Source organism: Carassius auratus, chromosome 11, assembly GCF_003368295.1.
Source record: "Carassius auratus strain Wakin chromosome 11, ASM336829v1, whole genome shotgun sequence".
NCBI lineage: Eukaryota > Metazoa > Chordata > Actinopteri > Cypriniformes > Cyprinidae > Carassius > Carassius auratus.
Window position 1 is genome coordinate 5707004 of NC_039253.1, and position 23275 is coordinate 5730278.

Below are 23275 nucleotides of genomic sequence, written 5' to 3' on the forward strand. Positions count from 1 at the left end.
GTGTTTAACAGAAATTATTATTTTTTTTTTTATGAAACTTGAAAATTTGTGGAAGCCATGAACATTTTGTGGAAATGATCTCTCATACTCGTATAATAATAGTTTTGCATGGGAAAGCACCATTCACAATTTCTTCAGAGAATGTAAAATGTGTCTCCGGCTCTTTCTCTTTTTCTTCCCTCTCCCAGGTGATATTTTGGGATCTGGGACCATTCTACAGATTTAAGCAAGTGGAGATGAAGCCAATGGGCTGCAGTGAAGCACACAGGCTAAAAGGCTGCTGGTCCAAACTAGATTTTAATCAAGTCACTACTATTTGACATCAGCACTGGGAAGTCCGTTGCATTTTAGTGAAGCGCTTCGTTTGACTCAAGAAACCAATTCATCACTCAACAGTGCACTCAGAAGAAGCCTTATGCTGCATTTCCTGATTTTATGTGAAATACTATGTGAAAATAAAGTTAAAAACATGATATGCTGCTCGCTTTGTTTATGAGCCATACTCTTTATTTTAAGTGCCAAGTAATCTGATTCAGAAGATAAAACAAATACAATTGATAGCAGTGATTCACCGATATATATAATTATATTATACACTTGGTTAATATATATATATATATACACATATATGTTTACATTTAGCCCAGGAGGGGAAATAAAGCAGTTGAAACAACCATGCAGTGGCGCAGACCACTATTTCCTTCAGTGCTTTTGAGCAGCAGTGCCAAATTTACAGCATTGCAGCAAATTAAATTAAATGTTACCCAAATTGAGAGCTTGCAGTTCTAACTGGTAAAAAGATCATACTATGAAACAAAGGAAATAAAACTTTCCAGAAATTATTCTTATGAACCAAAAGCCTTCTTTAATCAGTTGCTTTGATTCAGTCTCACAAATTCTTCATAAACTTTTTTTTTTTTTTTGTAAATCACAAAATCTACAAAAACTACAACTGACTCACTGCAAGTTCATTAATATCAAGCACGCTAAACTTTAAAATTCTAAAGTAATTAAAACATGCTAGGTAATTGTTTATTTGCAACAAGATTTTGTAATAAAAAAATACTGTTATAAAGTTTGATCCTTTTTGTACTGAAACATTAATATGGTTGCCTGAGTCATTGTTAAATTAGGAGGTTTTAAGATGTTATATATATATATATATATATATATATATATATATATATATATATATATATATATATATATATATATATATATATATATATATATGTACACACACACACACACATGATAGCATCACACAGTTGCTGCAGATTTGTCGGCTGCACATCCATAATGTGAATCTACTGCTCCACCACATCCCGAAGCTGCTCTATTGGATTGAGATCTGGTGACTGTGGAGGCCATTTGAGTAAAGTGAACTGATTCTCATGTTCAAGAAACCAGTCTGAGATGATTTGAGCTTTGTGACATGGTACATTATCCACCTGGAAGTAGCCATCAGAAGATGGATACACTGTAGTCATAAAGGGATAGACATGGTCAGCAACAATACTCAGGTATGCTGTGACATTTAAACAATTCTCAATTGGTACTAAGGGGCCCAAAGTGTGCCAAGAATATCCCCCAATCATTGCACCAGCACAACCAGCCTGAACCGTTGAGACAAGGCAGGATGGATCCATGCTTTCGGACCATTTCTGTAAACCCTAGAGATGGTTGTGTGTGAAAATCCCAGTAGATCAGCAGATTTTTTAAATACTTAGACCAGCCTGTTTGCCACCAACAACAATTCCCTTTCTTCCCCATTCTGATGCTCGGTTTGAACTTTAGCAATTCGTCTTTATCACATCTAGATGCCTAAATGCATTCAGCTGCCATGTTATCAGCTGATTTGCAATTTGTGTTACCAAACAATTGAACAAGTGCCTAATAAAGTGGCCGGTGAGTGTATACGTCATATCAGTTATATCCATTGCTCCTACATTCTGAGTCTTGCAAATTAATGACAACTATCACAAACTACGATGAAGACGAGGGAGCTGACTTTGAAAGAAAAGCAAGCAATTTGGATTTCTTATAGAAAAGAGGAAGTTAATTAAAGCTATTGCAAAAACAAAGGCCACGGAGAAATCAAGAGTTTGGAAACCACTGGCGACATCAACAACCAACAACGACCTGATCGGCTGAGAAAAACAACAGTAGTTGATGACAGACAGATCATAAAAGCTTTGAAAATGAACCCTAAAACAAGTCTCTAACAGCTTCCAGAACCCTGGGGTGATGCTCTGACAAACTGTTCGCAGGACACTTTGACACAGAATAACAGAGGCTTACAGCAAGATGCAAACCTCTGACCAGCACCAAAAATAGAAAAACAAGATTAGAGTTTGCAAAAGAGCACAAAGGTGAGCCAGTAGAGTTTTAGAACTGACTTTATGGACTGATGAGACAAAGATTAACCTTTATCTAAGTGATGGGAAAGCAAAAGTGTGGAGAAAAGGGGGAACTGAAAATGATCCTAAGCAAACAACCTCATGTGTAAAGCTTGGTAAAAGTGGTGTCATGGCATGGGCATGCATGGCTGTCTCTAGAACAGGACCTCTTAATTTTAATGATTACTTAATGTATGATGACAATAGCAGAATTAATTTGGAAGGGTACCAAACCATCTAGGCTACCAATATTCAAGAAAATGCCACCAGACTCATCAGAAAGCGTTCCATATTGCACCAGGACAATGACACAAAACACCCTGCCTGTTCAGTCAAGGAGTTTATCAGGGCAAAAAAATGGAAAGTCTTATATTGCCTAAATCAATCTCCATATTTAAATCAGACTGAACATGAATTTCACCAGCTGAAGAAGAAATTAAAGGCAGAAACTCCCTAAAACAAGCAACAGGCTGCATTATAGACTGGAAAAATCATTTCAAAGGAACAAGCTGGTGATGTCTTTCAGTCGCAGACTCACCGCTGTGATTGTGTGCGAGAGATCCACAACAAAATAATATATTTTAATCTTGTTAAACTGCTGCTTTTAAACTTGGGTTGTGAAATGTGATTGTTATTCATGTAAATAACCAAATTCAGAACACCATGAGGCAGACAGAAGAATAGGCATGGCATGTACTGTACGTGGCCATTAGGATGAAAACTGGACTGATGTTCTTCCATTGCAATATGTAAACCTTAGTTCTATAATGAAAGAGATTGGATAATGCTCAGCTCGGAAAAAAAAAAAAAAAAAAATGAGACCACTGCAAAATTACTAGTTTATGTGTTTCTTTAATATTTCTAGGTGTTTATTTGAGTAAAATGAAAAAAAAATGTTTTATTCTATAAGCTACTAACAACATTTATCCTACATTTCAAATAAACATTGTCATTTAGAGCATTCATTTGCAGAACATTTTCAAAATAACAAAAATGATTCAGTGCTTTCAGACCTCAAATAATGCCAATATATAAAAAAAAAGTTAGCAATAATTTTAAACAACACAATACTAATGTTTTAATTTTGGAAGAGTTCATAAATCAATATTTGGTGGAATAACTCTTTTTAAACTTTTTAATCACAGCTTTCATCCTCTTGATCACATTCCAGAGCTTTTCAATTTGGTTCAGGTTTGGAGATTGAGCTGGCCATGACAGGGTCTTGATCTGGTGGTCCTCCATCCACACCTTGTCTGACCTGGTTGTGTGACATGGAGAATTGTCCTGGAGGAAATTCCCAATCCTCAGAGTTGGGTGACATTATCAGAGCAGAAGGAAGCAAGTTTTCTACCAGAACAACCTTGTACAAGACTTTCTTAGATTCAACCTTGTACAAGATTCATAGCATGATATATATTTAAATAGGGGTGCACATAAATGGTGCGCAGGTGGCCATGCATACCCCCTCCCCCCCACACACCCCCCCCCCAAAAAAAATCTGTAATATTGTACTGCAAGATTTCCATTTGAACTAAATGCATAAATCTAGGCTATGCGCTGCCACCGAGCAAATCTACAAAACTGTAAATAAGCAAAATATTTGATTCACTGATGAACTTCACTTGGCAGTGCTTTTTTTTTTTTTTTTTTTTAAGATTTTCGGTTTAATAAGGCTGAAAATCTATATTTAAAAAAAAATAATATAGTAAAAAAAAAAAAAAAAAGTTAAAGTTTATTTGTATAGCGCTTTTCGCAATACAAATTGTTGCAAAGCAGCTTTACAGAAAATTATGTTTCAACAATACATTTAATAGTAGCTTATCAGAGGTGACTGTCAGTTAATGTGCATATGGCAGAAATGTATGGCAAGGCAAGCCAAGGCAAGTTTATTCATATAGTACATTTCGTTCACAATGGTAATTCAAAGTGCTTTACATAAAAGGGAATAAAATAATAATGAAAAATTTAAAAAAGGTACTTATTTAAAATGAATTTAAAACAGTTAGAAAATGATTTTACATAAAATAAAATAAAATAAACTGAAAATATAGTGCAATCAGTTCGGACATTGCACAGTGCTCATTCAATAAATGCACAGCTAAACAGATGAGTTTTAAGTCTAGATTTAAATGTGACTAATGTTTAATGTCTAATGTCATCTGATCTCTTCTGGAAGCTGATTCCAACTGCGGGCGGCATAGTAACCAAAGGCGGACTCCCCTTGTATTGTGTGAACCCTTGGTATTTCTAACTGACTCGATCCTAGTGATCTGAGTGGTCTGTTAGGCTCATATTCAGTGAGCATATCTGAAATATATTTTGGTCCTAGGTCATTTACTGACTTATATACGAGTAAAAGTACTTTAAAATCAATCCTAAATGTAACTGGAAGCCAGTGTAAGGACCTGAGGACTGGTGTGATATGCTCAGATTTTCTGGTTCTAGTCAGAATCCTGGCAGCAGCGTTCTGGATGAGGTCTAATGGTCTTTTTGGGAAGGCCAGTGAAGAGCCCATTACAATAGTCCACCCTGCTGGTGATAAAAGCATAAACAAGTTTCTCCAAGTCTTGGCTGGAAACATCTAATTCTTGCAATGTTTTTTTTTTTTTTAAATGATAGTATGCTGATTTAGATACTGCTTTGACATGACTACTGAAACTAAGGTCTTTCTCCAGAATCACACCAAGATTCCTGACTTGATTTTTAGTTGTTTGACCCCTAGAGTCAAGGTATACATTCACCTTGAACACTTCATCTTTGTTTCCAAATGCAATGACTTCAGTTTTTTCCTTGTTTAACTGAAGAAAGTTCTGGCACATCCAACTATTAATTTCATCAATGCATTGGCAGAGTGAGTCAATGGGGCTGTAGTCTAGGTTAGGCTAGGTAAATCTGGGTATCATCAGCATAGCTGTGATAAGCAATTTGGTTCTTTCTCATTATTTGACTTAGTGGGAGCATATAAAGGCTAAACAAGAGCGGTGCAAGAATTGGGCCTTGTGGGACTCCGCATGTCATGGACGTCCACTTAGACTTATGCTCTCCTATACTCACATAATAGCCTTTTGAGTACCATACCAAAAAACCCGACCCAGTTTTCCAGTCTCTCTAGTAGTATGTTAAGATTGAGTGTCAAACACAGCACTGAGATCTAGCAATACCAGCACCGATTTTTTGCCAGAGTCACAATTTAAGCGAATATCATTTATTATCTTAATGAGTGCTGTCTCTGTGCTGTGATGCCATCGAAAACCAGATTGAAAATTGTCCAGGTATTCATTTGAGTTTAAGTATTTGTTCAGCTGATTAAAAACTACCTTTTCTATAATTTTGCCTATAAAAGGAAGATTAGATATTGGTCTAAAATTGCTAAAAATGGTGTTATCAAGATTGCTCTTTTTCAGGAGGGGCTTAACAACTGCAGTTTTTAAGGAGTTTGGAAGTGTCCCAGAAAGAAGTGAGGTGTGAACCAAATCTAAAAGATCTACAAAAAAATGCAAAAATCAATTAAAAAAACCCATAATCAAACAGATGATGAATAATATTAACAGCAATTATTATTGGCAATTATATGTTGCAATCAAACTTTGGTAGTTCTGTATGTTGTTTCGGAGATGGCATCATCTAAGATCCTTTGAGGGGTGCGCATCATCTCTTCTCAGGTGTTCTGGATCCAGACTGAAGCCTGTGTGAATCCTAGAGAGAAAAAAAAACAGGGGGAACAAACAGAGACATAATTAGCATAGATTCTGTTCCAACCAAACACAATCCATTTGTTTAACCTAAGATAAAGTATAATAATGTACATTAGATCATATATAACTGCATAACAAGATTGTGAGATGCATTATTTGAATGCTTGGCCAAAGAGATGTGTCTCTGAACTCCGAACGTTATCAGGAATGCTATTCGGAGTTTGGAATCCAAATGTGAAAAAGTTCTACCTCCTTTAGTGGACTTTGCTATCCTAGGAGTTTTGCGACCTTAGGGAGCATGATGGATTGTAGCAAAGTATAAGGCTAGTTAGGTATGCAGGCGCTAACCCACTAAGGACCTTATAGGTAAGTAATAATACGTATATTATTAATATAATACAATATAATATTGTAACTGATACGGAACTTAATAGGTAGCCAGAAGGCTGTCTAATATAACACTCAGATTTTTGACTGTAGAGGAAGTAACAGTACATTTGTCTAGTTGCAAATTGTAATCCAAGAGATTCTGTCTACTGTTTTTAGATCCAATAAGTAATATCACTGTCATATCCAAAACTAATAGGAGAAAAATATTGTTCATCCAATTATTTACATTTTTAACACATACTGTTAGCTTAGATCATTGAGAAGTTTCATCTGGTCTTGTTGAGACTTATAGTTGAGTATCAACCATGGGGAAGTTGCAAGTTCGAGTCTTGGGCCAGCAGAAATTGTAGGTGGGGGGAGTGAATGTACAGCGCTCTCTCCACCTTCAATCCCATGACTGAGGTGCCCTTGAGCAAGGCACAGAACTCCCAATTGCTCCCCGGGCACCGCAGCATAAATGACTGCCCACTGCTCTGGGTGTGTGTTCATGGTGTGTGTGTTTTCATTGCTGTGTGTGTGCACTTTGGATGGGTTAAATGCAGAGCACAAATTCTCACTGTGGGTCACCAAGCTTGGCTGTATGTCACATCACTTTCACTTTTTTAATTTTTTTTTTCACTTTCATAACAGTGGAAACTAATACCGTATTTTCTCTTAATACAGGTGCATCTAAAAAAAATGTGAAAATCATGTAAAGTTTTTTCATTTTTGTCATTTAATTAAAAAAGCTAACTTTCGTATATTCTAGATTCATTGCACACCACCTAAAATATTTCAAGAGGTTTCTTGTTTTAATTCTGATGGTTATGACTTACAGCTTAGGAAAATAAAATAAAAATCATTATCTCAAAAATATTTGAATATTTTCTCAAATACCAATCAAAAAAAGAACAAAAAAAGAAAACAAATTACAAAACAGAAATGTTCTAGATCTCCAAAGCAGGTTTAATAATGCACTCAATATTTGGTTTGGGTTCCTTTTGCATTAATTACTGCTTCAATGTGGCATGGCATGGAGGTGATCAGTCTGTGCACTTATAGTGGCCTTCAGATCCTCTGTATTGTCAGATGTTACTTATTTTCCTCTTCACAATACCCCATAGATTCTCTGTGAGGTTCAGGTCAGGTGAGTTGGCTGGCCAATCAAAAACATGGTCATATATATATAAATATCATGGTCAGCAGACGTCACGGCGGCACCCCATATCATCACTGACTTCAGAAACTTCACAATGGACTTCTACATCTACGCCTCTCCAGTCTTCCTTCAGACTCCAGACCTTGATTTTCAAATGAAATGCTAATATACTTTCATCTGAAAAGAGGACTGTGGACTACTGAATAACAGTCCAGTTCTTTTTCTCCTTACCCCAGATGAAATTCTTCAGATTTTTTTTTCTGGTTCAGGAGTGGCTTGGTTCTAGAAAAGTGACAGCTGTAGCTCTTTTCCTGAAGACGTCTGAGTGTGGTGACTCTTGATGCACTGACTCCGGCTTCAGTCCACTCCTTGTGAAGCTCTCCCAAGTTCTTGAATCTGCTTTTCCTGACAATCTTCCCAAGACTGTGGTCATCCCTGTTGGTTGTGCACCTTTTCCTACCACACTTTTTCCTTTCAGTCAAAGTTCTATGAATATATTTTTATACAGCACTCTGTGAACAGCCACCCCTTTCAGCAATGAACTTCTGTTGCTTACCCTCCTTTTGGAGGGTGTTGATGATTGTCTTCTGGACGACTGTTAAGTGATAATTGTAGTTGCCTGTTCTAAACTAGCCTAGAGGTACCCAGTACTTATCAGGCTCCGTCTACACGGAGACGCGTTTCTGTGAATACGCGCAAATTTTTTATCGGATAGGCGTTTCGTCCACATGCATCTGGCGTTTTCGTAAGGTGAAACCGGGTCCCAAAGTGGATAAATTTGAAAACGCCGTCTTTGCGTTTTCGTCTGGACGGCTAATCCGTATATTTTCAGAAACGATGACGTCATCAGCCCATGTCTCCCCCCTAGTCAGACACCTCTACGTCACGTAATAGCAACAAAAACATGAACAAACACTGAACGATTGTCTTTTTATTAACTAACATTAACACAGATTAATAAATGTATTATTCCATGTTCCATTGTGTACCACGCGCAAGGTTTATGAGCATAGTCCAAGTCTTCTTCTCTGTTTTTAGTGTATCTCTGTGTCAGAATTACAGCACCACATACTGGTCTGGCATGTATACTACATCATTTTGCTGTTTCGTGTGGACGTAGATATTTCTTGAGACGAGAAAAAAAAAAGATCGGGTTGGGGTAAGCTCCTTCTCCGTGTGGACGGGGCCTTATACTAGTGGTGGGCCGTTATCGGCGTTAACGCGAGACTCTTATCGGGCGATAAAAAAAATATCGCCGTTAATCTATTCTCAAAGTTGGGTTGGGAGCTGGGTCTATACTAAGCAAGCTATGATGACTTTCACCTTGATATTTTATATAACTGACTGGCTGAGGCCAGCCTAAAAAGATGCTCAGGACAGCTGACGGGCCACTGCTGCGAATCGTCACGAAAGCTTGTCTTTTTCACGTTTTTACGCGTTACTGCTTGTCGATTTAAACATTAAAGCATCCAAAAACAAGACACGGAAAAGCTGAACAGAGTAACGTTAGCTGGTCACTCGTGCACTGTGTGCGGTGCAGAGAGAGAGAGAGAGAGAGCCGCGTATCATGGACAGCGACAGTGAACCGAGCTCTCTTCTATGAAAAGAAAGGCGTCTCAAAACACTTGAACATCGAATTTGCTTATTTTTTGCTCTTGTGCCGACAAATAAATACAAAATATGTAAATATCACCCTTGGAAATAATGCTCGAAAAAACTGTCAGTTATTTCTAATGTGAAAGTAAACAGTTGAGGAAGAAAATGGGATGTGTATTATATTGGATGCGTTCATCATCTCTTAAAGGGACCGCGCTTAATTTAACCACTGGCTGCTGTAATTTTAATCCAAGAAAATGAAAGAAAATAGTTTTTGTAGTTGTAGTTGTAGTTTTAACAGTTTTAATCAGACACCAGATATATTTTTTGATATATATAGAAAAACTGTAATAATGTGAGAAATGTTGAAGGTGTCTGAATAAATGTAGGTTTGATTGTATATCTCATTTTTACATTGAAGACTATCCAGTGCTATTTTACATTTAATTATTTGGTTTCTGTACCTTGACACCTACAAACTTGAAAAGAAAACTTAAACATTGGTGTGAAACAGGCATAAGGTTGTTTGCACCTTGTGCAATGTGAAATTAGTTTACAGCTTTTTCAAGCACTTTGTGATGCATTTGGAAACAGGAGATGAGCTTCTTTTCTACTGCACCACCTAGCTTGATAAACCCCTTCTCAATGACTTACTGTTTGACAATTTTATTTGAATTCGAATGAGCCATTTTAATCTAGATTAATTTCAAGATCACAGTGAGATTAATCTAGATAAAAAAAAAATAATCTATGCCCACCTCTAATTTATAACTAATCTAAAGCTAAAAAAGGAATATTCTGATTTTTTGAGATACTGAAAGCTGTCAGTCGTAACTATCAGAATTAAAACAATGACAACAACAACAAAAACTCTTGAAATATTTTAGTTTGTGTGCAATGAATCTAGAACAGGGGTCTCCAACACGTCGCTCACGAGCTACCAGTACGCGTTCTTTTTCAATCCGCAGACCGCGACGGCGCATAGCGAGAAACCGAGGATAAAGCAGTTTTTACACAGGATGCTGAAAGCGCAGCGCTATTAAACCTATTCATTTCAATGGCTTGCATTGTGCGAGGGCTTTTGTTGCTGTGCCGACGAAAGCGCACACGCCACGGAAAGTTCAAAATAGTGCAACTTTTAAGGTGTGTTTCATGATAGGTTGTTATAATATCTGCATCTGTGCAGTTTTGTTCTGTCATAAAGTTTACAAAATATCAATCAGCTCTCCATCTACTGTAGCTTAAGTTTTCGCTGCGTTCACACAGGAGTTTCCTTCAGTGGAAATGAAGCACATATGAAAGCATACTTTTTAAAATGACCATGTTGCCATTTTCATTTGAAAATGTAACTTTTAGTGTAATACATTTTCCAGTGCATGTGGCAAAAAGGTTTGCATACTTGAGCTAAGGAAACAGGTTTTTACTAGAAATCCAAACAGTAAAATTTTGTGTGTGTACAGTAAACAGGTGTATAAGTTGCATGTGTATGTGTGAGAGAGAGAGATCATGAAAAGTTGTATTTGGCTTATTCAGTTATAAGTTATATCTATCTATGCAATACAGTGGAAAACTGGTTTTGGTATATGATTTTAGGTCAAGTGGTAGATCATTGCATTATCAAGCACAAGGTTGGGAGTTCGATTCCCAGGGAACACATGATAAGTAAAAATTGATAGCCTGAATGCACTGTAAGTCGCTTTGGATAAAAGCGTCTGCTAAATGCATTAATTAAATTAAATTTTAATTTAATATATATTGTAACGAGTGGGGCGGGGCTGACTGCCATGCACAAACAAAACCAAAACACAAACTAAAATCCAGGCCTGGTCCTCTCTCGTCCGTCACTGTCATTGCTCCTGTTTTATATCCTTCCATCTCCTCCGTGGGACTCGAGACCAGTGTGCCGAGCAGGTGCCGCTCATTTGCAATCACTCCACCGGCCTCGCCCTGTTCCCACGGCTCTCAGCCCCGCCCCACTCGTCACATACCTCCATCACCCCTCGCAGGCCGGGGGGTACCCACTAGACTGTGCTCAACTTCCCCCAACCCCCCCCTCCCCTCCTCCCTCTGGGGGGACCGCTCACGGTGACCTGCGGGAACCTGGGAGAAGGACAGATGAGGCGAGAGAAAAGGAGATGGAAAGAGGAGTGATGGAGACGAGAGAGGGGAGAGAGGAGGGAAAAATTGTTCCGGTTCCCAGATGCACTGCCGCTCGGCCCTCCACCAGCTGGGTGATCTCCACCGCAGTGCCTGGCAGTGGCACTGGACGGCCCTCGGTGGGCAGCACGACACTCCTCCGCTGCCCTGTGGACGGCGATGGCTCCTCCAATTTTAGGCAGCCGGCAGGAGTCCCCCGTTCCTTGCTCCTCCAGATTCCTTCATGGAGGCAGCAGGCTCCGGCCCCCTGGCGAATGGCGCTGACTCCTCCGCTCCCCTCCACATAATGGGCGGCAGGCGAGCTTGCAGCAAGCTCACCCATCCCCGGCAACTCACTCCTACCCACCGCCTCGAGCGTCCATGACGACACACTTCCTTGGTGTTCATCTTCAGTTCTCTCTTCACAGCAGTTCAGTCAGTGTACTGTTTAAGTGCATGCATTACTCCGGAATATTGTTTTTTTTTAACTCAAAGGGAGTGTCAGCCACATTAAAAAAGTTTACATATTAAGTCATTTGTGGATTAATGCGTATTAGAGATGTGAACCGTTTAAAACGATTAAGTTCGATTTGGTAAACTGAATGATTAGTTCGTGAACCGGATATCCAGACTGCTTTGTTTTCAACTCTCTCACACAACAGACACGGAGGAGAAGACAATGCTGAATAAAGTCGTCGTTTTTGCTATTTTTGGACCAAAATGTATTTTCAATGCTTCAAAAAATTCTAACTGACCCTCTGATGTCACATGGACTACTTTGATGATGTTTTTCTTACATTTCTGGATATGGACAGTATACCGTACACACAGCTTCAATGGAGGGACTGAGAGCTCTCAGACTAAATCTAAAATATTATAAACTGTGTTCCAAAGATTAACAGAGGTCTTACGGATTTGGAACAACATGAGGGTATGTTATTAATTGCATAATTTTGCTATCGGGGTGAACTAACCCTTTAAGTACTTTGTAACATCGGTATCTCTTAGCCACTTTCATTTTTAAAAAGTAGCTCCCAAATGAAATAAGGATTGGAGACCCCGATCTAGAATATAAGAAAGTTTGCTTAAAGGGGGGGTGAAATGCTATTTCATGCATACTGAGTTTTTTACACTGTTAAAGAGTTGGATTCCCATGCTAAACATGGACAAAGTTTCAAAAATTAAGTTGTACGTTTGAAGGACTATTTTTGTTCCAAAAAAAGCTCTTCCGGTTTGTCACAAGTTTCGGAAAGTTTTTTTCAAGTATGGCTCTGTGTGACGTTAGATGGAGCGGAATTTCCTTATATGGGTCCTAAGTGCGCGCTCTTCTGCCGGTCACGATTGTGTGTTGGAACCACATGCGGTGAGTAAAACTGCTTCAAATATCTCTGTGTTGTTAACTTAGCTATCAGCGCGTAAGCACATCAAGTAAACAACATGCGACGTTGTCATCAAACTGCACTTTCCACATGTACAGCTTAAAAAAAAGACGACATAAAGTGGAACTTAGTCATTTTCCAAAACTGCTAAGCAAATATATACAGTTTCAGTACATACCACATAGCATACCGCCTTTGCTGATGCTGCTCTTGTTAAATTTCAGCCTCTGGATCTGTGTCACAGCTTCCACATGCTCTCAACTCAAAAGCCTACTGGTGCTCGTGATTCTTTAGCTCCGCCCACATGTCACGCCTCTAGGAGCTCGTGTTTTTCCAGGAAAAATCGGTACAGACTATCTTTCTCTTAAATATATAATAAAAATAAAGACTTTTTGGAGTTATGAAGGATGCAGTACTACTCTATAGGTACTCAAGATTAACAGGATATTGAGTGAAAACGAGCATTTCACCCCGCCTTAAAAAAAAAAAAAATATATATATATATATTATTAATGGCAATTACAAATAATAAAAATAAAATTTTTTATTATTTATTATTTAAAAATAATTTCCATGCTATTAATTCTTTTTTAGATGCACCTGTATTACCAAGGGGCAGCAATGTGTATATTGAAAATAGCAGAGGACCTAGGACAGATCCTTGTGGCACTCCATACTTATGATAGTTGATAGGTGATAATTGAAATGACTTCCCATTTAAATAAACAAAGTGGTAGCGTTCAGACATGTGGGAGCTAAACCATCTTAAAGCCTGCCCTTGAATACCCGTATAGTTTTGTAATCGATCTATGAGTATGTCATGATCTATGGTGTCGAACGCAGCACTTAGATCAAGTAAAACTAGCAATGAGATGCAGCCTTGGTCTGACGCAAGAAGCAAGTCATTTGTAATTTTAACAAGTGCAGTTTGTGTGCTATGGTGGGGTAAATTCCTCTTAGAGATCGTTTTTTGCAGGAGGGAGCACAATTGAAATGACACAACCTTTTCAAAAATTTTAGACATCAATGGATTTGTCAATCATTTGCCAGGTCACTAGGATCCAGTTGTGGTTTCTTAACAGGCTTAATAACCACCATACTATAAAATAATTATATTTATTATTTAATACTTTGTTATTTTATTTTTAAATATAACAGTATTGGCAAACTTTATTATTTTATAAAAAAAATACTATTATTGCTATTATGAACTATTTAATTTTGTATAATTATATTTAATGGGTCACACTATGTGCAGTGTGAGCATTAAACCAAATCTGGTTCTTTGTAAATATTTACAGTGGTGGCCAAAATGATTATAACATCTGACAAATCTGAAAATATTGACTTTCTTGCCTCCATAACATGATTTAATTTCATTATGTTCATGGAACATGCAGATAGTTGCTCTGAGCTCTAATCAGATGATGTGAGTCGTACTGTTTTTATCTACTTTTAACTTTAATATTATTATGTCCAGTTGCAGCAATTACAGGAGCACATCTCTCTGGCATAGTGTCAATATATTTCCTGAGAACTTCAACAACAATGTTATCCCATGCCTTCAGCAACTCAAGCCAAAGGCTTTCCTTTGAATGTACAATAGATCGGTCCAGTTTATTTTCTAACTCACCCTTAATTTGCTCATTGGAATTGAGGTCTGGACTTTGAAGAGGCCAGTCCATCATTTTCAATGTTTCAACAGATTCCTTCCATTGCAAGTGCATTGCACATTTAAAATCTTAAATAATTATGAATAATGTAAATAATAAAGTTAGATAATGCTACATATCAAAATAAGATTTACAAATTGTATTAAATATTTGGTTTATGGCTTAAAATTCATGCCACTAACCTCAGTTTCACTCTCAAACAAAATCACTGTGAATCACTTTGACACAATCATTAAAAAGAAGAAATAGTAGCTCTGTGATCAGGTTTTTTTTTTTTTTTTTTTTCACGGTTCTAAAATAACCACCTCATTAACTACTTTGACGTGTCTTCTCGATGCTTTCTCAGGCGAATCTGAAATCAATCGTTCTTGCAGGTCAAAAGGCATTATCTCTACAGCCAATGCAATTTTAGCAGCTGATGTGAAGGTGAAAGTTTGAAGCTTGAGAAGCTTATTAGCGTTTAATTTCCTCTCCAGACACAATGCAGCTCTTTCTATGGCTGTGGCAGAGCACATAGTGTTCGTGATATGGAATTGTTATAAAACTATAGCCTGCGAGCTAGCTAATGGTCAGCGTTTTTGTCCTGTCTCGACTGAACTCAGGTCGCTTTTTCTGCCACAGGTAGAAGCAAGTGCAAAGAACCTAATTCCTTTTCTATCCCCTTCTAACCTCTTCCACACTCTTCTCCTCCTCATAGACAGACAATCAATACTTTATCAGCTGCCAGACAGCCAAAGCTACAGCCGCGCCACCAGAGAAGCAATTAGCCGCCTTAACAAAGACGGACGCTTGTCTCCATCCTAAACAAAAGGAAGTGACGGCCGGGAGAGAGAAAACAAACTCCACATCAAGGTGTTTTTGTCACTATGCATTTGGATGCCAAGCGCCTCACGCCAGCCCCTAATGGATATTGAATAGACAGGCGCGCATTAGGAAACTGCAACAAACAAACAAATAGTCCTTATCGGAGCAGGCTATTCATTTAAAAAGCAACGTGGGAACCCTGAGGGGACCCTTGAAGAGAAAACAAGAGAGGGACCGAACGAGAGTGCGTGAGAGAGAGAGAGAGACACTTCTTTGTTCGACTCATCCCAGGAGTATTTGCCGCCGTTACGTTTTTCCCGCTACGATCATTCAAAGCTAATTGGGTGACAAGAGTTCTGAGTCGGCAATATCTTGTGTTTGCTTTGACACAAAAGCGAAGCTCAGCAGGGCAAGATGGCGCGTAAACAAGCGTGACAGTCGCTCCTGACGCCGTACCATTCATTTGTTAATTAAGATGGATGACTCATTATGGTCTCGTAAGCTACATGTGCTACGGGGAGAGAAGGAGAGAGACACTTCACGCCGGTGTCAGTTGTATAATTGATGCCAGAGCTTGCCGGAGATCTGACGCGCTCTTCCCTCACATGTTTCCAACGAGACGAGGGCCTTTCATTCACTGATGACACACAGGAGGCAGCGTGGGTAAGAACTCTCAGAACATACACTAGCCTACACACTTCAAAAGGGCATCGTATAATGTACAGCACCGACACGCACTCGTCATTTCACACGCCGTTTCCAAAAACAAAAATCTGTCTCGAAGGGCAATAGGTTTTCAAGATGTCCAAGAACCACACGTCTATTTCCCATCTGCTTGGTCACAGAAAAATAGCAGACTGAAATTGACAGGCTTTTCGTAACTTGTATGAGTCAAGAGACTTATGTAAGTTGTGGTTTATGCCACGGTACACTGGAAATAAAAAAATACTGCTTAATGAGTCACTCAAAGTAACTAATTTTAATTACTTAAAACTCGTCTTTGATAATGGCTTTAATGTCACTCTACACCCAAGAGACAGGAATAGTCAAATTAGCCCCTGATCTTCACTCAAACCTGCTCCACATTCACTTCACTCGACTGAAGTAGTAAACGCTACACAATGGCAATTTATAAGATCAATCCATCTGTACATGTTTGAACTAAAACTGATTCTGAAGAAGAGGAAGAACAAAATATACAGGATTGCATACAAGTCAGGGTATCAGAATGGTAATGCATATTATGTATTGTGCTCTATATTTTCGGAAACGTAATGGCAATTGATATCATTAGCTTTTGGCTTGACTGCATTATCAAACAGCTAATAATGTGTCACCAATTTTACACAAAGCATGTTACTGTTGGACATCTCAGAGAGCTACCTTCTACCTTCCTTAGGTAGAAACACTTTGATATTTATATGAAAAGCTTCACCCACAAGATGAAAAAAAAAATCCCTTTATAATATAAATAATAAGTGCCACTGTTCATTTATGTTAACATCTCAAAAAATTTGTTTTAGGGTTTCATGACACTTTAAAACCTGATGCACTTAGGTGAAAAGCAACAGCACATAGGATATTATTTTTATATAAATACAAGCATGTTAGTATATTAAGAAAAAAAAAACTTGTTCAAAATACAATTAATAAAATCTAGTCTCATATCCTGGTGTTGCTTGTTATGTCAAGTATTTTTAGATTTTTAAGTGGAAAATTGGTGCAGCTATCTGTGAGAGCAATATTAATCCAATGGCATTAAAGGGACATTAATTAATGCACAAATAGTGGGAAATACATAAAGTCAAAATAAGGAAGAACTTGTTTTTAAGACTTTAACAACATGGTGCACTAGTAAATCAAAATAAAATGTGATGTAAAATTCACATTATTTAATGTACTGTGTATTTCCACTAAAAAAAATTGCTATAAAAATAATCAGTATAGGAAATTTCCATTTATATAGATATTAATGCTGTAGCTGTAGGTGTCAATCACATGCTTGTTCAATGTAATAACAATACCATTTGAATAAATTACTGTACTATTTTACAAACGTTTTTGCAATAAATTGATGATATGTAGCAGAAAAACATTCATAAAGTTGGCGATATACAGGGTAGACTTGAGGGTGGGTGATATACAGGTAGACATGATTAAGAAGTAGAAATTTGTCAACCGGTAGAAATTTCAAATTATCATCTCTTGTGGTTACATGCTCACATAATGTTACTGTGCAGTGTTCACAAAAAAAATGTGAATTTTTAAGCATTGCGGTTTAAAAAAGTGATTTTAAGCCATTGAAAGGCAATTACTGTTGCAGCAAAAGATAATTCATTTCACTACCGTATTTTTCGGACTATAAGTCGCAGTGTTTTTCATTGTATGGCTCCTGTAGTCTACCACTGAGCAGCGTAGAGCGCCCTCACGCGGCTGTAGACGGTACTGTTTTCTCTTGGTTCTAAATAAATGCGACTTATATATGTTTTTTTTTCCTCATCATGACGTATTTTTGGACTGATGTGACTTATACTCAGGTGCGACTTGTAGTCCGAAAAATACGGTATATGCACTATGCACAAGTATTATGAAATTTATATGCTATCAAAATTTGGCTATCAAAGACCTTTTTAAGGCATCAGCATCAAAGATTCAGAAAAAAAAAAAAAAAAAAAAAAAAAAAATATATATATATATATATATATATATATATATATATATATATATATATATATATATATATATATATATATATATATATATATATTGTGTGTGTGTGTGTGTGTGTGTGTGTGCGTGTGTGTGTGTGTGTGTATCTCAAGCAGCACAACTGTTCTCAACATAGGAAATGTTTCTTGAGCAGCATATAAGAATGATTTCTGAAGGATCATGTGACACTTCAAACAAAACTGTTATTTTAAACTGTAATAATATTTAATAAATATTTTAAACAACCAGCACTGGTCAGCATAAAAGACATCAAAGACACAATTTGTGGTACCGTTACTGCCAAATTTATTTGTTACATTATTAAAACAGAATTTTGACAAACAGTCAAGTCTTTACCCATTCATCAAGACAGCGGATGTTCTTATATAAGGCTGAAATAGCTGCCGGGGGCGTTAATAATATAGTAGTCGAGTGAACTGACTTGCTTTAAAGTACTCATTAATTTTGAACAGACAGAAACTTTGATCACAGTCTACACAAATTTTCCCCTATTTTTTTTTTTTTTGTCTAGCATGTTTGCAAAAACTGTTATGCAATATTTCAAATGGACCATTTTTTCCAGGCCAGTGTGTTTTTGTGATAAAAATGCATTTCAACCACGAACCAGTAATAATCAAACCAGTGTTTGGTCACGTTACAAATCAGACAGACAGTCTGTTCTTCTAAATAAGCTGCAATGAGGAACAGACTTTATGCTGATTACTAAACGACTACAAGTAATTAGATTCACACATACAGTGGCAGTCTGCCCATTTTTCTAAAATGAGTCAAACTCTGGCGGTCTAGAGACACGGAGCACTTGGATGTCCTCGGTCGACTATGCATGGCACTCGTTGAGCAGTGGGAGTTGGTTTTTAATGGAAAGAGAACAGTGGGAGACAATCTCCTGTTTGGACGTGGGAGCCCCCGCACTGCACACACACTCATGGCCGATGAGTAACGTGAACGTGAGCGAGCGCCGGGTGAATGAATTCAACATCCCCCTCAACATGTGCACATATGACAAGCTGAGGATGTGTGGCGGGCAGAACAGCGGGAATCAGTCTGAATCAAGCCTCCTCTCTCTCTTTCCCTTGCTGTCAATCATAACATATCTCCCCATCTTTCTTTTTCAACCCCTCGGTGCACAATCAATCCCAGAATCCTCTGCTTTCATTACCGGCGGTGAGATGCCCTGCTCACCCACTGTCTGTTTGGCCCTCACCTCTATCTGAAGTGACCAAGACCTGCATCACATTCACATCACACATTCGACATTTAGAACCGATGCAATCCTGCTAAACACGCTGAGTTCCTTGCATCCCCTACATGAAGTGAGACTATATATACCGGCATTTCCTTTAAAGGAATTATTCATACAATAGTCTGTGTCTCAGGATGATATTATTTGTTTTTCAAAGAATTTTCTGGGTCACGTTTCTGGAATTTATAACATAGCCCCAAAGTTTTTATGTAAATTCATGCATTTCATCTCTCTGCTAATAATAATTCATATTTTCTACGGTCTAGGATGCATATATATATATATACAGATGCATAAGCCTAAATTTGGTGTTTTTATGGTAATACTTTACAGTAAAGTTCAGTATGTTTAATATTACTTTATGCATTAGGCATCAAGAACTAACAATGCACTTTTTATAATTTAAAGCTAATTTGGTAACACTTTATTTTAAGGACCAATTCTCAGTATTAACTTGCTGCTTATTAGTATGCATAGTACTAGCATATTGGCTGTTAATTAGTACTTATAAACCACATATTAATGCCTTATTCTGCATATATTTTAACTTAACAACAAAAATACTAACTATTCATAAGCAGCGAATCAGGAGTTTATTGAGATAAACGTTATTATAGTTATGTCATGATAGTTACTTTTTAACAGGTTTTATAATATAATAATATAATTTTAATAATTCATTTCTTAAAAATATATCATTTCTGTATTTATAAATAAAAATATAGTTAATTTATAATTCCTCTTATTCATTTCTTATATAATATTTGAATTTATGGTTATTAAAAAATATAAATTTTTACTTGTTTATTACTTACAACTTTATAACTACAGTATAAGTGTTACAGATGTAAATGTAGAAATTAACATTAACCTAAATACTGTTTGGAAATACTGATCATTGTTATTTCATAACTAATGTTAACATATACGTACTTATTGTAAAGTGGAACCATTTTTAGTATTTAATTAATCTAAGAATAGTACATAAATATAGATAGAATCATCCAACTTTATACATCTATAGATGTTCTGAAGAATTTGCTATCAAAGCTAAAAAAAAAAAGTAAAGTATACAATATAACTAGGGTTACAGTATATTTTAGATTGGGTAATGCTATTCACTGTTAACGCACAGCTCTTTTGCCTTTTGTCAAGAATGAGTCATTTATACATGTTTTAACAATTTATGCATGACTAATGTAGCTATGGGCCACTTGGAAGTTGGAACAAAGAAATAAAAGAAGACCTCTGTAACATCGTAACATCTCAGCACTCTAAATAGGCCTAGGCAAAGGTTCATTTAGCCTATAAATATGCCAACGCACCAATAAAAACAAGTGTTTCTTAACAAATTAAATTAAGATATATTCTAAATTAATATGGTATTTTGCAATACTTTCCCTTTCCTGTTCCCTCTTTTTGTTTATTTGTTTGTTTGTTTGTTTGGAATGCTTGTTTGGTTTTGACCTTGGCTTGTTCGACCACGATTTGGATTACCCCAATAAACATACTTGCAATTGAATCTCTCTCTCTCCCTGTGTTTCACTGGTCGCGATCGTCACAAGTTGCTGGTGCAACCAAAATGTAATCGCCAGAGTCAAGCCTCCGTTTCACCTACTCAGCATCTATTTTCACATCTTTCTTGCGCTAATCGAAACATCACATTTACCTCGCAAACCGGAGCGAAATCCAGAGCCCGTGTAAAAATATATAAATTAAGCCCGAACCCATCAGGTCCCGTTTCGTTCAGGCAAAGATCTTGACTGTTTATTAGTATTAATAAAGCCCATATTTATGCTTTATTCTGCGTGTCCACATTCTAGATCCCTTAAATGGGATAATGCATTATTTTTCACATAATTTACCTTTATTCTACACCGCTCTGTCTCTTCTGCTATGAACAAGCTGATTATTTCCTGTTTTTATGAAGCCCCTCCCTCAGAAATACACAATGGACTCTGATTGATTAGCTGGCCCAGTGTGTTGTGATTTACTAAACCACAATGCTAAACTGAAACGTCACACAACTCAGCTCAGCGGCATGTGCTCTCGTTGTACTGTAAACAATGGTGTTGTCAATATTGTTTATCAGTTTGACCCCGATTGCGACTCAGAATATATTAGTGAAAGGGAGTGCGCAGAACCTGTGCAAGCACGGCTCTTAATGGTATGTTTTTTTTCATTGTTGTTATCTCATACATTAAGATGCGCTGTTATTTGTAAATGCTACGGCTTATGTTAGGTTTTAATATACAGTTTTATCCTGATTAAAGCTTTAATACAGCACGGCAATCACATGCACGTTTAATGCTTCTCTATGTGAAAACTATGTGAAAAATATCTGTCTGTCTATGCACATAAAGTGTAGAATTAGAACACAGTTTATTGGAGCTAACCTGATGATCTGAATCAGGTGAGAGATATGCAGAGCAGGGCGGATAAAGAGCAGCAATAGGATTAAGAACCGCTGCTTTAGAACATTAATTTTTCAACTTGTGAATCCATTAGAATCGTTAGAAGACAGAAATAATCACTATTCATATATGAATAGATTTTTTTTGTGCACCCCTAGTTTTGATGGCATGGCAACAACTCCATCTTCTCTAAAGCAGCACAACATGGTCCTTAGTTTCATGTTCCAGGGGGCGGGGTTTATTAGGGTTTGTGATGTCTCAAACCCAGGAAGTAACTCGTTGTAGTCCCTATGAGTGGTTTTTGTAGGCATTAAACTGCCATAATGGTAAAAGAGGATATCTCTACTTTCGGTATCAAAACTTTGCAGATATCATTCATGCTCAAACAGCAACATTACACACTAACGTTAAAAAAAATTCTAAATCGCAATCAACCAAACCTTTAACCCTACCCCATATAATATATTAAAACAACTGGCTTACTATCAGTAGACAGCGAAATAGATGTTTATTGAAGAAAAACTCTTAGTTAATACTGAATATGTGTTCCCTAATCTAAAGTGTTGCCAACTGTGTTTAACCGAAATTGCATACATCTACATATTATATACACACACTACAGACTGGAAAGGATGAACTTTAATTTGTGAAGATTTAACCATTGTTAAAACCTAGTCTAGGCCTGTTGGCAACAGCATTTTCATTTTCAGGAGAACTACTTCTGCAAGTGTGCATACGTGTTTTTACATGCGTAACGGTATATACGCTGTTCTCTAACCTCTGTTCTCTCTCCATATGTCCCCGCTTGCGTTTATCCCTCTCTCCATCTCAGTGACATCCCTGTCTCATGTTATCTCTCTCCCACACACATTCTGTCTTTTAAAGCTGTGTATCTATCACTCTCACTACCCTTCCAGCTCGTCCATTCATTGCGTCTATCTCTCCTTGTCTCTTTCTGTCTCTCTGATGGACCGAGCATGGAAAGGAACTACTTTTCCCCCCAATATCTCTGATTCTATATCTTCTTTTCCGCCCCCTTTTCTCCTTCACATCAAAACCCAGACAGATGTCTCATCGCTTTCTTCAGAGATCTTTGACAGCTAAGACGAATCGCGCAACATATAGAATGTGCTCGCAGGTTAAAAATTATCAAATGAAACAACAAAAATACATTGGAATTATGTGTCTGCAGTCAGGCCACATCTTGGCGAGCACGATTACTGTGTTATCAGAGTGTGTCCTCTACGGAATGGGTTTTACAGGATTTCATTTGCTCTATATGAGGGAATCAGGTGCAGAATAGAACCTCTACTTTACTGGTGTGATAGACATTGAGACATGCGACCCGGGGCTACACACATTACACACACACTCTCTCACTCACTAGTTATCATGTGGCAGCTGTGAGGAAGTTTGACACCATCTGCCATTTCTCTTTGTTATCCAGAAAATCGGAGCGGAGCAGAATGTTTCTTCTCTCTCCGCTCTATATAAAGCTTTGGGCTGCAGTGTCTGTCAGAAAGGTACTAAGTTTTCGACAGAGGAACTTACTATACAATTCAAAGTGAAAATTTAGTGGAAATGATCTCCTGGGGTTTGGGATGTGTTGAGAATTACAATATCCCCAATAGGGAAGAAAACCTTATCTGACTTGGGTTGTGGTTGTACAAGAAAATAC

The 23275-nt window shown here is 37.4% G+C and overlaps 1 protein-coding gene across 1 annotated transcript in view; it reads left to right on the forward strand.

The window, feature by feature from the left end:
- Positions 1 to 15621: 15621 nt before the first annotated feature.
- LOC113110849 (cyclin-dependent kinase 18-like) overlaps positions 15622 to 23275 on the forward strand; it is a 94762-nt gene continuing 87108 nt past the window's right edge. Inside the window, exon 1 of the mRNA XM_026275078.1 lies at positions 15622 to 15873. Within this exon, the coding sequence (XP_026130863.1) occupies positions 15775 to 15873 (99 nt within the window). The 5' untranslated portion in view covers positions 15622 to 15774. The remainder of the gene's footprint in view (positions 15874 to 23275) is intronic.